We start from the raw sequence: 17,516 nt of genomic DNA on the forward strand, positions 1-17,516 counted from the left end.
CCAACCAACCAACCACAGTTTGCTTCAGCTACCAGGGGTGGGGGTGTTTGTACCGTGGGAATTGGGATCCTCGATTGGTACCGGGAGCCCCCTGCATTCTTGGCGGCATCTACCGTCTTCGGTTCCACATGAATGGGCAATGTGGGCTTTGCTGGACGAAGAACCTAGAATCTGGAGGCGGCGACAGTTTGGCACCGTCGCTACAAGCACAGCACATATATTCCGACGAAGTACAAGTTGGTGCGCCAAAAATCAGATGAATATATAGCTCCCCATCGTAGAGGAGTAGTGATCGCCTCGCATAATGCACCCCACACGCAGTTCCAAAAAAAATGTATATATGCAGCACAATTATAATGTCTGTGCCCTCCAACTAACGCCTCCTGCACCGACACATGTGAGGGGATGCGCATGAACCGGTTTACCGCTAGCATGTAGTAGTAGTGATGTAGTATACTAGGATGGCAAGCGCGCTACGCTGCGCCCGTGCGGATGGGCAGTGCCTGTGATGGTGTAAGCCTGCAAGAATCCAATTTGTCCATCTTCTCAGCGAGGCGATCTGATTCTAAACATCGAATTATCAAATTGTTACATTCGTCAGAAACAATGCCTGAACTTCGTTTGGTTGGTCACCTTTTTGCTTTTTGTTGCAACGTGAAGGAGAAATGTGCATTGAGAATTGTAAATTCCATAGGTCCAGAAATTCATATTATTCAAACAACTATGTATAGTGTTGTACCTTGGTATTTTTAGAAAACATGCATGGATGGAATTGCAGGCTAATAGAATAGCCAATATTAGCGATCAACAATTTGGCAGGAGCTGACCAATCCAATGCAAAACCAGACTGATGTAGAGAAAATGGCCATTTGCTTTTCTTTTATAAAGATGTCACCTGCAAAAAAGCAGATATGCTCTCAAACTATGTTGGGTAAATATCAGGGGGGGTGCCAATGTACCCATAGAAAAAATATAAAAGATAGTGATTAGATCTAATTTTTTTAACCATATATGCACTACACATGGCTCAGCTCCATCACCCACAAGGCAAACATGGCATACCCCTTCAATTTGCTTTAACTTCGCTACCGGTAGATATGCTGTATGCACCAAAGAGACATATCGCAGAACACATAGTATGCAAATGCAAGATTGAGTAGAATAACTTATGGTATTTGCGGAGCTGCTCCCAGCAAATCGATGGAGCTCATGAGCTGCCACCTGTTGTGGATGGCGTGCACTTACTTTGCAACTAAGTTTGCCAGCCCAGAGGTGTACAACCTCACGGAGTTTTAAAGCTCGATGTACTTCCGACAGGCCTTCAGTAGTCATCTCCTTTGCAGTTTGCACATTGTATCGGCACCGGCGCTGCTCCATGGCCTCGGTGAGTCGGTGGGTGGCGGCGGCTGTGCTATAGGACTGCTCGGTGCCTGCGATATGGAAAACTACCCGTTTAACGCTGATATTGGAGTAGTGTTATGCAATCATAAATAAAATTATTGCATCTAAATGAAACCAGATCCAATGAAGAGAGAGGTAGATATACTGACTCACCATACTGTTCTTGCTGCTTCGGCACTATCTCTATCATTTTAGTTGTGTTATATATTACTACAATTTAGGATTTCAGAATCCCCTGTACGCACTAACAACCTAAGAATCCGAAATTTTGTGAAGTCTCGTGGTTTTGCTTGCCGCTTCCTTCCATCTTTGCCTATACGCATTCTATATGGTGACTGCAAAGCAGATCTAGTTCGAGAGGCTCGCAGGAGAACGGATTTGGAATAAGAAGGGAGAGAGAAAAATAATAAGGAGGAGAAGAAACCGTCACGTCACATTGACGATACGACCGTCTATCTGCTCTCCAGATGACAACATAGAAGAAGGGCCGCAAGGGGTGCACCGACTTGGAGAGGCCTCACAACGTAGCAGGAGGAGGTGAGTTACTGTCAGTTTGTTTGCGAGGTAAGGATGACTACTGGGCCCGCACGGAGCAAGCGGATAGGGCTCTGTTTCCCACCGCATGAGTCGGCGTGCACGAGCTTCGAAGCAAGCACCACACGGTAAAAAAAATTCTTGCACTCCAGCACGGTAGCTCGTTGACTGGGAGTCCAGCGATTTCTTCCGTAATCTTATGTGTATTGCTATTTAAGAAAAAGAGCACTACCGTTAGATCAGCAGACAGTGGCGGATGCAGAAATTTATTGAAGGGGGCTGAGCTCCTTCCTCCTCCTCTATATCTCCATTTTTCTTCCTTCCTCCCCTCATTTTTCTCTTTATTCCTTCCCATATCGCAGCAGCTCTAGGGGGCTCCAGCCCCTTGCACCCTCATGGCTCCACCCTTGGCAGCAGACGAACCCATGCCCTAGCATCAGTATAAAGTACTCTTATTGTCAGATGTAGCTAAATACAATTTTGTTTATTGTTTCTAGGCGTACCATGGCGTCAAATACTCGTTACAAAATAAACTACGCTATAGTGCGGCGCGTTATTGCAGGTCGTAATAGGCAGCACATTGTTTTAGCTAGAGCTTTTATTCTTTTTTAAGCATTGTTTTAGCTAGCAGAGCTAGCTACCTCACGTGTCGCGCAAGGTAGGTAAGCTCCAAGCCTTCATCAATATGTAATGGTTATTGACTAGTACTACCACGAAACCTTTCTCCTTTTTTGCCAAAGTACTACCACGAAACTAGCTAACCAACTTGAATGCATCGATCATTGAGTACTACGATTCTCGTTTCCTCTTAATATATCGTTACCAAAGAGGGATCGCCCTGAAAACGACGCCGCACCCGAACTGCGGTGGACGCCCGGGAGCCCCGGCGCCACACCGACGTCGAGTACGCGCGCGGTCACGCGCTTGACCGGGGAAAAAAAGGTGCTCATTAGCTGATGATCGATTGGCCAGCCGACTCCGGCGGCAACAACGACAACTGTGCTCACGGTGCGGCGAAATCAAAGCACGCCACACCACGCGCGTGCAAGGTGTACCGACCCGAAACGGCCGGCCCACGCTTCGGCGGATCGGTGCATTCATTGGTTAGCAGTTAGCACGGCCGCCCTGGCTGGAGCTCCGGCCGGCCGGCCGGCGATCTCGGATCGAAGGGCGGAGGCGGGGCCGTGCGCGCGCGCGCGCGACGCGGCGGGGGGAGGGACCGACCGACACCGTACCCGTACGCCGCGTCGGGTGGTGATGGGGCGATGGATGGATCCGCGCTCGTTCGTTCGCCCTGCACGGGCACGGCACCACCACGGCGGGACACGGACGGGGCCCCGCGCCACGCCACGCGCTGCTTTTGCTTGCGCTCCTAGCTAGCTCCGCGGCCGGCCGGGCGGCGGTTGGTCTTGCACCTGTGGGCGCGCACCGACACCGACACCGACAGATCTCGCGCGGCGCCCGGCTGCTCGTCGTCCCTCTGCAGCTGCCGCGCCCTGTCCGAGTTCGCTCACGCGCGCGTTGACTCCGGCAGGCAGGGTCGCCCACCCAGGGTGCCCGGCCCGTCCACTGTGCCGTGCCGTGCCGTGCCGCCGGAGTTAAAGGCCACGCCCGGCTGCTCGCCACGACTCATCACTCCTCTTTGGGCGCGCAACCGTTCCATGTCGTGTGGCTGCACCTTATGCTCTTGCCAGTTCTTATCCACAGGAACAGGTGTTGCCTGAACCGGGGGGAGAATTCTCTGATTTCCTGAGGACCCGAGCTTCATCCCTATGAAATCGCAGCGAATCTATCCGAGCTCCGCCGGAGTCCGGGGGACTGACCGCCGCCGCCGCCGGCGAGGCGAGCGGGTCCGCGTGGGCCGACCGACAGGCGTCCGATCCCTGGGGCCTGGCCTTGTCTCACTCTCTCGCAGCGCGATCTTCTTGGACCAGGGCCCCACGGCTTCGGCGGGGGCAGCCGATTTGTCTCACGATAACGAGATGCTCCCTCTCCCTTTCGTCTCCCACCTCGTCGGTGCCAAGTACCTACTACTTCCGAGTCAAAAAGGAAAAAAGAACCAAAAAAAGAGTGGCTACTACTTCTACGGCTCACGCCCACCACGTATCGTTCGTTGCAACTTGCTCTCGAGCGGGACAGATGGATAACAACCCGTAGCGGGTGGCAATGAGTATTCCTGGTGAAGCTTTTCAGCTCCATGGTCTCAGCAGATGGATATGGGAAGCTTCAGGCCCAAGTGATCACGGCAAGAGAGTGCCACAATCACCGTAAGGAAACCGACGCCCGGTTGTTGAGCCGTTGAAGTTGACGCGTAACAGTAGGACATGACAAACGCACGAGGAGCACCAGAACCATGCTAGTACAACAATTTGGAGGTCCAGTAACCAAAATGCACGGCACAGCAAATCAAACAATCAGATACCTACACGCCCGCCGCTGATGTGAGAAATAGTGAGAATGCACAAATGACATTGGTTTCTCGTGCTTAGTGTAGGCAGCGGGAGAGGAGGAACCAGTTTTGTGTTTCAGTTGTCAGCGATGTAGCAAAATGCAAGGGTAAAAGGGTGATGATGCCCGGCAGTCAACAAGATCTATCAGGATTCAGGAATCCAGGAATCAAAGTGATATTAACCGTCCGATTAGAAACCGCAGAATGGGAATCACAGAGGCATGTGTGCCCATATATACATCAACGAGCACGAAATTGATGTCAGCCTGCAGTCCGCTCCCTCGCTGCAACAGGACGGGAGGAATGCCCCCCAACAATTGGTGGAAGCTGAAAAGTACATAACTGAACCTACATCCATCATTTTGTTGTTTGCACTGCTCAATCAGGGGGTATACACTCAAAATACTATCGGTGTTGTGTGATGCTATATGTATGCTTTCTTCAGGAGCTCTCCGGTGGCAAGGTGCAGGAAGATCGCTGTTGGAATCGGAACAGCAGAAATCTGATTGTTCTGATTGGCAAGCCTTCAGCACCACAGATAAACAGCCCCTTTGAGGTTTTAAGGGCCAGAAATCCATACAATTCTACTCTTCCTCCTCGACCTCAGGCGGCAATGTTGGGCTTTTTGAGCACAAAGTGGTGTTGTGAAGCTGCTTTATTTTGTTGGTGATGTTACAGGAACCTGGAACGGAATAATGAAGACCTTTTAACTTCTGCTGAAATCTCCATGCATGTGCTTGAGCCAAAATAAATGGCATCAGATTAATTCTATCATAGAAATAGTCCTAGGCAACGATGATATGGCCGAGGTACGAAGGCATTTTGCAGTTACTAGAAATAGGAAGATTCGATGCAAAAATTAACACAGCTTTTGACAATTTCTCCCTCATAGCACCACTAAGATTCTGAGATAAATAGTTCATGCAAATATACCTGAACATTTCTTATCCCACACAGCAATGGAGGTGGGAGTGCATGTTGGATCACACATTGCACGGTTGTCTTCATGCTTTACATTCATGGCAAGCATCCATGCACCAACGGTAACGTCTTCATAATCAAACATCCTTAAGCTGGGGTAGCACAAAGGGATAGTGACTATTTGGAAATTACAAGAACAAAAAAGCAAGGAAAGCGGTAATATAAAAAAATGCTGGGACAAATTAATATTGTCATGATCCTACAGTTCATTTGGTGCTCATAACATAGAGCAACTATACTACTATTGTAAAGTCTGTAAATTCAGGTATACTCAGCACATCTTAAACTTACATGTACACTAAATGTTTCTTGGATCAACAAAACCCAGGTTAGTGCACTTCATGTTTCATGAGAAATGAAAGATCAATCAAATTATTTTAAGAACACATGCAACAAACAAAAACTCAGCTGTACCTTTGCATTGTCTAAGTGCACTTTGTGCATAACAATTATCGACATTGAGTTTCTTGGATGCACACAATACGCGGATAATGATTTCCCATGTTATGGTTGAAAAGAAAGCCCAAGAAACTATAACTGACGAACCTTTCACTCTTTGCAGTAGCTACAGCTTCAACCACCTCAGAAGAAAGAGCATATAGTGAACCAGATGCGTGCACAAAGTACTCATTGCCTAACAACTCCCATGAACTCTCGTACCTGCAATATAAACAGAAACTCTTGCATCAAGCAACAATAATAAAGGTATAATTTGAAAAGGGCTACTGATGTATTGATGTTTAATAAAGGTATAATTTGAAAAGGGCTACTGATGTATTGATGTTCTAAGCCAATAGCCAAGTATACAAAATACAAAAGGACTCCAACTATAGAAAAAAAAACCAGTATGGCACTACAAATCTACGAACTATTAACAGACATGATCGCTGAACAGGGTTGTCAAAGACTTCATAGCCAAGATGGTATCAGTACATGCCATGAGTATTGTTACAATTTAGCAATAGCAAATTCAGCACTTCAAAACAGTTGCATGTACGAAAAGAGATGCAAGTGAATCAAAGCAACATATGTCCCAGAATATGAAATGACCATTTCATTTGTAAAGAGATGTATCTCAATGAAATTTAGAAGAAACATGTCTCAGAATTTGAACTTACCATTTCATATTTGGATCATTGACAACTGGTCCTTTCTTCATGCAACCAACGTAAGTCCGGTGCTCAGGTCTTTCTTTCGCAAGAAGAGCAGCAAGTCTATCTGTCTCAGAAGTATGAAAATGAGTCATGTAATGGATCTAAGAAACTGTAAAACATAACCTCTGACTTCACCTGGGCGCAAATAGATATCATCATCAGCTTTGACATAGAATTCTGCATCAAACATATGATAAACTGCTTTGAAAAATGCTAACCTGTCACATGGGTAATGAAAATTAGGATAGAGACATTAATCACGTGTAAGTTCATAGGTAAAATTTTACAAATGCAATGGTCAAAGCTTAGACAAGCTTACATCTTCTGTGGCGACTTTGTATCCTCATCAGCATCAATAAACAAGAAGTCATGATGCATGCCAGCCTCTTTCTGAAGATCTTCCATTTTTTGTTTGTCTTTGGGCCGCACAGCCACAAACCTAAAAGTTAACCCAGTTCCATGTTCCAAGCTGCGACAAGAAGAGTAAAGGAGCAACGTAAGCCCAAACGAGGTTCAACATGTTACTGGCATCTCAAAAGTTGAAAAATAGTATAAACAGTTTTCCTATTAGACAATATAGCCAATGAATGGCCTGAACAAGAGGCAGTAGAGGCTCAACATGGTTGTGCTATATATCTCTTTGCAGCATTACATGGACACAAGAACGGTGTCGGAATCTGACTCAGATCTCTTTCTCATTTAGCAATGATGAAAGAAAAACTTGCACATGGGCACAAGTCCGAAACCCGACTTGGATTCAGACATGTGATTTGAAAAGAAAAACTAAGAAATAAAAAGAAAACTCAGGACACAGATGTTTAGGTAAAATTGTTTTTTCTTTTTTATATTTGAAAGGAGGATTCTAGTCACAGTGGCAGTTATGAGCATGTGTATAATCAAATACTCCTTCTCAAAATCTAAGGCACAGTTTGACCCGTGCAGACTCCAACCCTCTTTGCTTCTGCATTGAAAAGCATATACTGTAACATAACACTTCGTTATGTATGTAAAATTGTGCAAGAAACACAGGATGCACCTGAATGCAACTTGGAAACAAACGGTAAAAATGTTAATTCTAAACTAAATGACAAAAAACATAAAATCGAGAAGATTATAAAATTTCGAGGTGCCAATCTATTTGGTTCCATATCCACACCCTCCAGAGACAGTCTCATAGTCCTCAGCAACCAAAATAACCCTGTAGCTTGTGACATTACTAGCTTTGTAGCAAGTCACCTTGCCTTTTTGTGTCTACATTGCAAAGCCTCAAACAGTGATTTGCATTTCTTCTTACTGTGTTGACACTAGACTGTAAAATGTAAAAAACTGCGCCAAGAAATCGTCCTATAATCAGCACAGTAAAAAGTTTTTATCCTCCTTTTCTTTTGCCGATTTCATTGCATTATGCACACTCACCACTTAAAGCTCCCAAATAAAAAGTAGCTAGCATATCTTCCCTATAAACAAGCTACTAAGCTTCCAACACACTTTTTCATCTAAAGAAAAAGAAAATTTGCATGTGTGATCTGCTTTGAATGAGAAATGATCATTTGCTCAGTGGTCTGATAGAGATATCAAATCTATTTTGGTAACCGAGTCTTGATGTACACTTTTTACTATGCATTTGTGACGCTTGATATACAACACTGTGCACTCTCCTACTTCATAAACGACTAGAATTGCATTGCAATCTAATTCCAATATGCAAATATAATTTATTAGTGTGTCACATGATGGAATCAAATTTGTATTGCTACTTCAACTTTTCATGACTGCTGATTTGCTCATTTCTGCTATATTCAATAGAACGCTGTAACTGCTTTCTGTGGAGGTCATGTTATTAATCAATTCACGCCCCACGAGAAGTCAAATTACGGTAACTAGAGTCAGCTACCAAACATCCCAAAATTACTAAGACTCACCCTGCACTGCCCTATTGAATAGTACATGCCCTGTGTTTGCAACACCTACAATCGTAAAATCATCCACTTTTCAAGGTTCATAAGAGCGAGCATTCACAATTGAACCAGACGACGCAATGATCTAAGCTACCAGAAACCTGTAGAGGAGAAATGCAAGTAACAGCAAGCCCACAAGTAATGTTTTAACAGATCCCATCGTGGTGTCAGCTCGGCACGCAAACGCAGCTACAGGCTTCTAGTACAAGCATAGCACGAGCAGCATCGACATAGATTTTGAATCTAGCCAGATCCACGCAGCACGAATGGAGAAGGTAGCCAGCTTATGGGAGTGTGCGGAACCTTACGATGCCTTCGGGGTTGGGCGGGAACCAGGTGGCCCGCAGCGCGGCGCGGCGCGCGGCGGATCCGTGCTCCGTGTAGACGCCCACGACGGCGAGCACCTTCTCCCTGCCGGCGGCGGAGTAGTTGCGGCCAGGCGAGGAGGACGCCAGGAAGGACCGGAGCGAGTCCTCGGCGCGGCCGCAGCGGAAGGCGGCCGCGGGAGGCGGCTGCGGCGGGGGCGGGCGGGCGCGGCTGGCGGAGACGGCGAAGGCGAAGGAGACGGCGGCGAGGACGAGGCAGATCGCGGCGAAGAGGACGAGGAGGCGGCTGGCGGAGCCGGGGGAGGAGGAGCTGGAGGGGAAAGTGGGGGTGTAGGGGCGGCGCGGCTTGGCCTCGTCGTCGGAGCGGCGGTAGGGGAGGAGGTCGTCGTCGTGGTGGCGGTGCTTGGGGTGGTGGAGCGGCATTGCTGCGGCTGCTTCTAGGAGGTTCCAGAAGGAGGTAGGGGTCGCCGGTCGGAAGCAGAGGAGGTAGAGGTGGTTTGATCTGATCCGACTGCCCGGGCGGCATTGCTTTGGGTTTAAGCTTTGCTTATATGATAGCCACACACTATTATTTCTACTGCCAAGCCGAGCAGTGATCTGAGGAGTGTATTTGACTGTATCTGTGTCAAAGTTGCAGATTTTTCTTTATTTTTTGGGGGGAAAAGATTAATCGGACATCGAATTAGTACAATCAGTTGCGATTAGCTAGCTCTCTGCCTCTCTTACACAGGTTGGAGCTCCATGTAAATGGGTGCCAAAAAATTAGGAAACAGTTTCAGCCTTATCCCGATCGTTTTCGCTGATCTCGTTTTTATGCGGCATAAACTCGTTAGAATGGGCCAGCCCACAAGCCTCCTATCCCAAATACATGGAAGCCCACTTCCAGGACAATGGTGCCACGGGGCGGAAGCCCAGTTCCATCCAGCGTAGTCCGTGCCCGTCCCACTCCAACAGTGATCCTTCCAACTCGTCCAACCGCAGCACTGTATCGGAGTACCCTCCAACACTGGCTGGGCATATGTGTCCTTGCACGGCTTGGACCATCTGAACACTGTTGATCTTGGCGTATGACATCAAACACGCACGGTCGCGAGCAGTCGCATCACATCAAACACGCACGGTCGGGATCGGAGGCCACTTGCCTGTAATCCTCGTCGCCGGCCCGTAGCCATCCTAGTATCTCGCCGTACTGGCCGGCGGCTAGCGCAGAGCAAGATGACAGCGCCGGCGCCGGCGCCGGGTCAAAACGCGGCCGACCTCGAGACCTAGCTAGCCGCAGCAGCAGCCCAAGTAGACCGCCCGGCTGCCGGCCCGGGCTGCGTGTGTGAAAAAGAGCAACGCACGCAATAGGACGCAACACCCTTGCCCTGAAGCTTCCACGTAGCCTGCGCTACGCGGCTGCGCGGCCTGCGCCCGGCGCCGCGCTAGCAGCCCTTCCGCGCCGACGATATATAACGAGGGTTTAAATCGCCGCGTTTAGCCACAGAACTGCCGTTACAACGTCTAACAGACTATAAAATAGCTGTATTTAATAGATTATAGTCGGTATTAGCGGGCTAAATATCATAGCGGTTAGCAGATATAGAATAGCCGGCTATTCAAAATCTTAATATATATAGTCACCTTTTCCGTGCACGAACAGCTACTGCGCCTGCTCAGGGCTCGCTCACTTGTCTTCTCAGTATCCGCCAGTAGGTGGATCGGTCACCGCCAGGAAGGAAGGTAGCGTTCGCCGCCTCGCCGGCCGGCGAGCTCGCCATGGACGGCTGCGGCATCTGGTCGCCGTTCCAGAGCGGCGGAATTGGCGAGGGCGCAGCTAGGTGTGAACGCTGGCACAAGCTATATGGGGTCTTATTTACATCTTCTTTTCTTTTGGCGGTGATTATTCTGCTTCTGCAGTGAGCGCAGCCGTGGCTCGGAGCTGCAGCAGGAGCAGGACCTGCCGATCAGCTCGCTTGTGGAGGAGCAGCTTCAGCTTGAACAGGCAACGATCGATCACGCTCATATATAGTCTCATCATTTGTTAACTTTGTACTACGTGAGATTAAGACGCGATCTTAATCATCGATCTAGCTAGTAACCCCGGCCCTAAAATGAAATATGGCTGTTTCATGGAACTAATCGCGGGCGCATGATGCTTGCTTGCTTGCACGGTGAGCGCAGATCTACCTGCTGATGGACATGGAGGAGCATGGGCACGCAGAGGCCCCCTCGTCGCTGTCGTCGACGTTCCCTGCTGCCTCCTTCTCTGCAAGTCCCGACGAGGCCTCGTCGCTTGTGCCGGGGAGCAGCAACCTTGACACGATCCCAAATCTGGAAGAACTTATTACATGCCAAGAAGCTCGTCAGGAACAAGCGCGGCGCAGGAACGGCCATGCTCGCGGCGCGTTCATGCCGTACAGCCGCCACCTCAGCACGAAGAAGAAGCCCAAGCCAGGCGCCGGCGCCGGCGGGCAGAGGGCGATCAAGGCGGCCATGTCAGCCTTGGCACGGATGCACAAGGTCAGGCTTGCCCAGTGGCAGCGTTACCAGATGGAGATGGCACTGGCGGCAGTGGCGCCGCCCACTGGGAGCATCTGCGGCAACCAGCTGCAGCACGTTTTGTCGGAGCGCAAGCGGCGTGAGAAGCTCAACGACAGCTTCAAGGCTCTCAAGACAGTGCTCCCCCCTGCACCCAAGGTACTTTATTAAGCATTCGATTCATCATCTTTCTCGTGCATGTGCATCAATTGATCATGTTTTTTGTTTCTGTCATGGCAGAAAGATAAGGCATCCATACTGATCAGAGCAAGGGACTATGTGAACACTCTCAAGTCTAGATTATCTGAGCTTGAGGAGAGAAACAGAACGCTAGTAGAATTGCAGCACCAATGCGACGACGGAGGTGAACGAGATGATGTTTCCGATGAACAGATTGAAGTCGATATCAATAGAGCAGCAGCAGGAGCAGCAGAGGAAACATCACAGGAATTTCACCTGAAGATTGTGGTGAGGTCAGGTTGCAATGCCATGGATGCTGTAGTTGGTATACTTGAGTGCCTCAAGGAGCTAGGGGATGTCAGATTGGCGGACATGGACACGGGCAGCAGAGGCACAACCTTAGCATTACAAATGAAGGTACAAATATACTCCCTCCGTTCCAAAATATGGGATGCATAATTTTTGCTATGCATCTAGACACAATGTTTATCTAGATGCATATTTTGGTATGGAGGGAGTACTCGTCATGCATGCATAGTTTATCAATGAAATGAAGCTATAAATATAACCATCAGCATGACTTATGAATAAATTATTTTTACACCGGGCTAACATAGTAAATTTCCACATGATTTTGAGTTAGTTGAACATATTTGGACATTACAACTCTAAGTATACAATAAAATGTAACACTTTATTTTAGAGTTTGCAATTAGCGCAACTTTTTCAAATATAATGATACATCACACGACTGGGATTCTCAATTGAGATCAGTCCTCACCATTTGATTAGGATAATGTGAAAAGGTATATGACTATTTTCCATCCTGATATGATGTATACCCTTGGTTGATGAATATAAATGGTAGAAAATATTTTTTTCTTTCCTAGATAGATTCTAAGAAAAGTGACCTCATAATTTTTTTGCTTAACACTGCAGACTAGCAGATGTGATGATATTTTCCTGAAAGAATCTGTTATCAAGAGCGTCAAGGGTGTGATGCAGTCAAAGATAGACAGTCTAAGCTTCTTTGATCCTTCGGTCGAAATGGGTATCTGATTGACTTTTGTGGTTTTTAAGAAGACCAAATAAGCAAAATGACCAAGCAATGAATGGAATCAACCAAAATGTCCAACATATGGACATATTCAAGGAGACTGAGTTACTATTATTGATTCTTGAGCTGAATGTGGAGGTCAATGGAGTAACGAAGAAAAAGCTCTGTGATGATGTTCAATTTTGATTCGTATCCTGATGAGACTGTTCTTGTAACAGTACAGTTACTTCACAGAAGAAACCTGTGACAAAAAAATATGAACATGTAAAAGAACTATGCATGCATGTAAACAAAACTGAAAAAGACCTTGTTGTCTGTGAAGCTGAAGACTTACGACAATGCTTACGAGTAGACGCCACTGAGCTGTCTGAAGAGTTTGAAAATATAAGTACATAGCAGCAATGATGAAAGATGATCACTTGACATTCTATGTTTCTCTCTGACCGGCATGCCATCTTTTCCCACATCACTATCAAATATGATGAAGATGCTGAGCGCAATGTTCATTCAAATATGGAACACGAGGAAGTACAAAAATCTAACAATATTTGAAATTAAACAGTAAAACCACTGAAAATTCACACGTGAAACTAGCTTTCTTCATTTCTCGAACAAATTAGGTACACCAACAAATAGTTTGCATCATAGTTTACATATTAACTACACGGAAAATATATAGCTTAATAACAAATACTCCTTATAGGTCGTTTTTGGCTTTTTAATATATAAGTTTTGCTATGCATCTAGATATACGTCATGCCTAAATACATAGCAAAATCTATATTTAGATTTACCCAAACAACCTACAATTTGAAATGGAGGGAATATCCAGTAGTTAGACTACTATAGCACTATAGCAGTAGGTCATCAATAATTCAATGGTGGAAATTACCCCCGTCTCATGAGGGAGAGTGGATAATGACATGTGAAACCATGCATCACTCAGCAGATGCCTAACGGGATCAGCAGATTCCGAGGAGAAGCCACTGGGATTTATGGCTAATGTTCAACGGACGAGACGATTGGACCAAACGATGCACCAGCTCACATGATGCGGCCGTGTTTGTTTTCATTATAATGTAACTGTCCAAGGTACATCCTGGCATTATGTGCTGTTCTGCAGAAAGAAAATCACCGTTTAGAAGGAAAAAAAAAGTGTTCTAAACTCTGCCCTTTTCATACGCGCATACTGTTTACTCCTAGTCTGTAACCCTCCGATGTTTTTTTTATGGGCCTGCTTCTATAACAGATTTCAAATCCGGCAATTTTGATTTCCAAACACTGGTAACAAAATAGGTCCTGAGCATAAGGGTCAGAAGATTTAGATTATTACTATAGCTATGGGAATTCAATTTCTGATGAAGAAATTAAAAGCACTCAAGCCGATGTTAGGCGGATATTACCTTCACTTCACGCAAGCAATTGCTGCTTGTCTTTGGCGAAAAACAATGAATTGACTACATGAAACGGTCCACAATGGCCCTTAATTCTTCGTGGTACCTTACTCGAAAAATGATGTACAACTCTATGGTTCTTCTGTCCAACAGAAGGAAAAGTTTCACACGCTATAATACACAACTTTCCCATTCAAGAATGCGAAACAATAATCCATACAACACCCGATTCTTTAACCGGGGACACCGAAGATTCTCCTGAGCTGATTACAGTAAGATCTAGAATGGGGAAAAATGAGCAGGATGGTGGAGAAGCGATGGACAGTGGCGAGCTAATCTTGTAGAATCTACCGTTGGCTAGCTTCTGCAGGTTTCTCCTGTGGGCTCGCACTGTCCAGCAAATCAACATCCCCAACTCCGACAGGTGGACCAATGCTGCAACGGGCTGTGTTGTGAATTGCAATGGCATCCTTCAGCTTCTGAAGCTGCAATTGCAAATGGAGTTAGGTTTAAACATGCGCACAAGTAATACAATCGGAATGATTTCCAGCCAAACTGTTGCAAAAAGAAAAGTGTAGCTCATCTTCTTGCACAGCTTTTGAGATGGAAACATATGGAAGGGATGAAATCAACGAAAAAAGTCTAAAATAGTATATCTACTAAATTGTAAAACATGACTGTCCAACACAGCAAAGTGATATTAATAAAAGGCATGGAAATGTGTAAAGAAACATCCTATCTCTAACAATATCATGCAGCAACAGGTGAGGCGTTCATACCTTAGCCAAGGAACAGGAGAAAGCCTCCAGTAGCCCATCAGCTCCACGATACAAATGGAAGAAAGGAAGGACTTTGACATTCAGTCGTTTGCACATTGGTTTGTTTTCATCAAAATTTACTTTAAGAAACAATATATCAGGATTCTCCAAAGCTGTCCGGCAAAGCTGGTGTCATGAGAGCATCAAATTTAGAACAGATGTCATGAAGTACAGAAACAATAAACACTACTTCAAGATTATCAGATGGCATTGTAAATGAATATACACTGTCAGAATAACAAGTAGGTAAAGAAAAACATTCAAGATATTCAGCATGATCAAACACTGTAAGTGTCTATTGCTTGGTGTATGCTCCTTGTCCACGATGAGGTACTAGTTGATGGGAGTCGGACAGGGTTGATAGGAGAATGTTGTTGTGGAGAATTTGGAGTCTCCCCAACTTACTTGAGACTAAAAGGCTTTGTTAGTAATCATCCAAACTCCTAAGGCATCTTAGTCAGCTCATAGTTGCAGCCACAAAAAGACCAGAATTGTGGAGCAGAAAGTAGCTAGATTCTGACGAGTTGATAACCAGAGCATATAGATCAATGGAAAGGTCAAGCCAGTTGCAGGGACACAAATCCACAGCACACCTAAGTAGGTTACTTAGATGACCAATGATACTGTGCTCAAAGTAGGGATTGTAGCAAAGACAAAAAATCTTAAATATCTTTTAGTTCCAGTGAATTTTTCAGGCAGCTTCTCAAGTGTCAATTCCTCCATAAAACTTGAGAGCTTATTAAATGTTCAATGTTGGAAAAAAATAACCAACCTGAGTGTCACATGACCTACATGCAAATACCTATGCTCCTTTCATTCTAAAAAGATTCCAATACCTTCATGCAACCATGGAAACTCCTGAGATCACATTCTACAAACAATGGGAAACCAAGGAGTTCCATTACTCAATGTTATAGTCCAAACAGTCCAGAAATGAGGACCGTGTTATTTAGTATTAGCCTAATGACAATCTTCAAAGTTCAAAGTTGTCACAATGGAAATCCATGCATTTTAAGTTGCCCCAGGAAATAAATTACACTGTTGCAAGCATCTTAGGAGTCACTGGGTTGATAAAAAAAATAAGTCACTGGCAATAACTCCAATTGCCACAATACTCCCAATTCAGTTAATCAAATGAAACTCTTGACAAATAAGAAAGGCCGACAAATACTGAGCCAATGTGGAACCTACCAGAACTAAACTTAGGCATTGCTAAAGTGTGTATAATTTGACAATTAGTGCTTTCCTAATCTTATCACACCAAATTAATGCTTTCACATTCTTTTAACGATTTACATTGTTTTAAAAAACAATATTTAATTGTGTTGTGTGCATCCAAAATTATATGAGCAGTGTAACAATGTAAAGTCATAATTAACTATGTGAGGAACACATAGGAATAAGACGCACTTCAGGCAGGACAAATCAAACATCCAGTAGTTATATTCACGACATTACCCTTGGAAAGAGTGCTCGGCATGAACCACACCAGGTTCCGTAGAACTCGACAATAACAAGCCTGTCCCCAGCATCTCTCAGTGCATCCAAGAACTCCACTGTGGAGTGGATGTCAATCATGTTTGGTCCAGCATTTTTCTCCCACCATTTTGGTTGCTCACCGCTCTCTGGGTCTGCCGCATGAACCTGGGACAGCCAACACTACAAAACCATCAAACACCCTGCAGTATAACCCAAGTAACGACATCCCTCTTGACTAAATACAGGATGCAAGCCTTTCTTAAAAACACACACAAGTTCAACCAATCAAGACTAGCACAATTTAACTAAAATAAAGCGCAGTTGACAATTCAAACAATTGAATATACCACACGCATCTTGCCCAACAACTTAGACAACAACTGTGGATAGGGACTATGCATTTCCTTTTCAGATGTAATGGCCTCAGAAATGACTGTAAATTCAGAACTAAACACTAGGCACTCCCAAATCCAACTCAACAACACAACAAGCAGGTGTAATTCGACAATTCAGTGAATTTACCTTATAAACAAAAGTTCCTAATGAGGATCAAAACCTTAATGGAACATGACAAACCATGAAATACACCTAAGATTTTGGTCGTTCATCTAAATGGCGTAGAATCACAGGCTAAACCGAAGTCGATGCGTGTACAGTCCAAAGCATTTCAGCGACCACGAGCCTCCCAACCCACCAACAAAATCGCAAAACGAAGCGTCCGCCCTCCGCATGGTCAACACAGGAGTCAGGAGGTCGCCCCCAACCACAGCACGAGGAAAAACCGCCGAGAAACCCTAAGGAGCGCCACATCTCCGCGGGCCGACAGGCAACCAAGCCAGTTCCTGCTCGGATAAAGAGGGCGCGCACCTTGTGGCGAGCGAGCCGGCGAGGGCGCGGGTGCGGGCGAGCGGCCGCCAGGCGCGCCCGCCGCGGCGAGCCGGGCGACGAGAGCGCCCAGCGAGACGGCGCGGATGAGGAGGCGGACGACGAGGAGGCGGAGGCTGAGGGGGACGGGGCTAGGAAGCGGCGCGGGAGGAGGAGAGCGTCGGCCATCCGGGCTCTAGGCGCTCCGGGCGCCCGCTAGTCCGCCGCCGCTCTAGGCGCTAGCGCCGGGGGCCATCCGGGTGCGGGGAGGCGGAAGCTACTGGTGAGGCGTCAGCGCTGGCCGCCTCTGCCGCGCTCCGCTGCGTCGTCGGGGGCGGGGAGGGTGTGGTGGAGATGGGGCTGCCAGGCGGATGGCGTCGCCGTGACTGGGTGGGGGGATT

At 46.4% G+C, this 17,516-nt stretch overlaps 3 protein-coding genes across 4 annotated transcripts; 1 reads left to right on the forward strand and 2 right to left on the reverse strand.

Annotated features, from left to right (window-relative positions):
• Positions 1–4,589: 4,589 nt before the first annotated feature.
• Positions 4,590–9,329, reverse strand: LOC112884000 (probable beta-1,3-galactosyltransferase 12). Its single transcript, XM_025949281.1, has 7 exons — positions 8,781–9,329; positions 6,839–6,988; positions 6,655–6,737; positions 6,484–6,583; positions 5,912–6,025; positions 5,318–5,457; positions 4,590–5,066 (listed from the first exon to the last, which is right to left on the reverse strand). The coding sequence occupies exons 1-7, from the start codon at positions 9,224–9,226 to the stop codon at positions 4,969–4,971; spliced, it is 1,131 nt and encodes a 376-aa protein (XP_025805066.1). The 5' UTR covers positions 9,227–9,329; the 3' UTR covers positions 4,590–4,968.
• A 1,146-nt stretch (positions 9,330–10,475) lies between these two features.
• Positions 10,476–12,807, forward strand: LOC112887539 (putative transcription factor bHLH041). 2 transcript variants are annotated; one of them, XM_025953727.1, is made up of 5 exons: positions 10,476–10,623; positions 10,703–10,787; positions 10,967–11,482; positions 11,564–11,920; positions 12,443–12,807. In XM_025953727.1, exons 1-5 carry the CDS (start codon positions 10,562–10,564, stop codon positions 12,560–12,562), a joined length of 1,140 nt encoding a protein of 379 aa, XP_025809512.1. In that variant the 5' UTR covers positions 10,476–10,561; the 3' UTR covers positions 12,563–12,807. The 2 variants fall into 2 exon arrangements, with proteins under 2 accessions (XP_025809512.1, XP_025809513.1); XM_025953728.1 differs by having other exon boundaries at positions 10,712–10,787.
• A 1,206-nt stretch (positions 12,808–14,013) lies between these two features.
• LOC112885893 (thioredoxin-like 2, chloroplastic) lies at positions 14,014–17,516 on the reverse strand. The gene is made up of 4 exons (XM_025951586.1): positions 17,119–17,516; positions 16,231–16,416; positions 14,734–14,898; positions 14,014–14,439 (listed from the first exon to the last, which is right to left on the reverse strand). The coding sequence occupies exons 1-4, from the start codon at positions 17,302–17,304 to the stop codon at positions 14,302–14,304; spliced, it is 675 nt and encodes a 224-aa protein (XP_025807371.1). The 5' UTR covers positions 17,305–17,516; the 3' UTR covers positions 14,014–14,301.

The sequence above is a fragment of the Panicum hallii genome, chromosome 3, assembly GCF_002211085.1.
Source record: "Panicum hallii strain FIL2 chromosome 3, PHallii_v3.1, whole genome shotgun sequence".
Taxonomy (NCBI): domain Eukaryota; kingdom Viridiplantae; phylum Streptophyta; class Magnoliopsida; order Poales; family Poaceae; genus Panicum; species Panicum hallii.

What these genes read in the sequence shown, in the direction of transcription:
- LOC112885893 (XM_025951586.1), bottom strand. Translation starts at nt 17,304, where the DNA reads ATGGCCGACGCTCTCCTCCTCCCGCGCCGCTTCCTAGCCCCGTCCCCC. An exon ending in GCCGGCTCGCTCGCCACAAG is followed by an intron (nt 16,417 to 17,118) that starts GTGCGCGCCCTC and finishes TGGCTGTCCCAG; the next exon opens with GTTCATGCGGCAGACCCAGA. An exon ending in GCCGAGCACTCTTTCCAAGG is followed by an intron (nt 14,899 to 16,230) that starts GTAATGTCGTGA and finishes TCATGACACCAG; the next exon opens with CTTTGCCGGACAGCTTTGGA.
- LOC112884000 (XM_025949281.1), bottom strand. Translation starts at nt 9,226, where the DNA reads ATGCCGCTCCACCACCCCAAGCACCGCCACCACGACGACGACCTCCTC. An exon ending in TGATATCTATTTGCGCCCAG is followed by an intron (nt 6,584 to 6,654) that starts GTGAAGTCAGAG and finishes CTTCTGAGACAG; the next exon opens with ATAGACTTGCTGCTCTTCTT. An exon ending in GCTACTGCAAAGAGTGAAAG is followed by an intron (nt 5,458 to 5,911) that starts GTTCGTCAGTTA and finishes GTGCTACCCCAG; the next exon opens with CTTAAGGATGTTTGATTATG.
- LOC112887539 (XM_025953727.1), top strand. Translation starts at nt 10,562, where the DNA reads ATGGACGGCTGCGGCATCTGGTCGCCGTTCCAGAGCGGCGGAATTGGC. An exon ending in AGCAGCTTCAGCTTGAACAG is followed by an intron (nt 10,788 to 10,966) that starts GCAACGATCGAT and finishes CGGTGAGCGCAG; the next exon opens with ATCTACCTGCTGATGGACAT. An exon ending in CCTTAGCATTACAAATGAAG is followed by an intron (nt 11,921 to 12,442) that starts GTACAAATATAC and finishes TTAACACTGCAG; the next exon opens with ACTAGCAGATGTGATGATAT.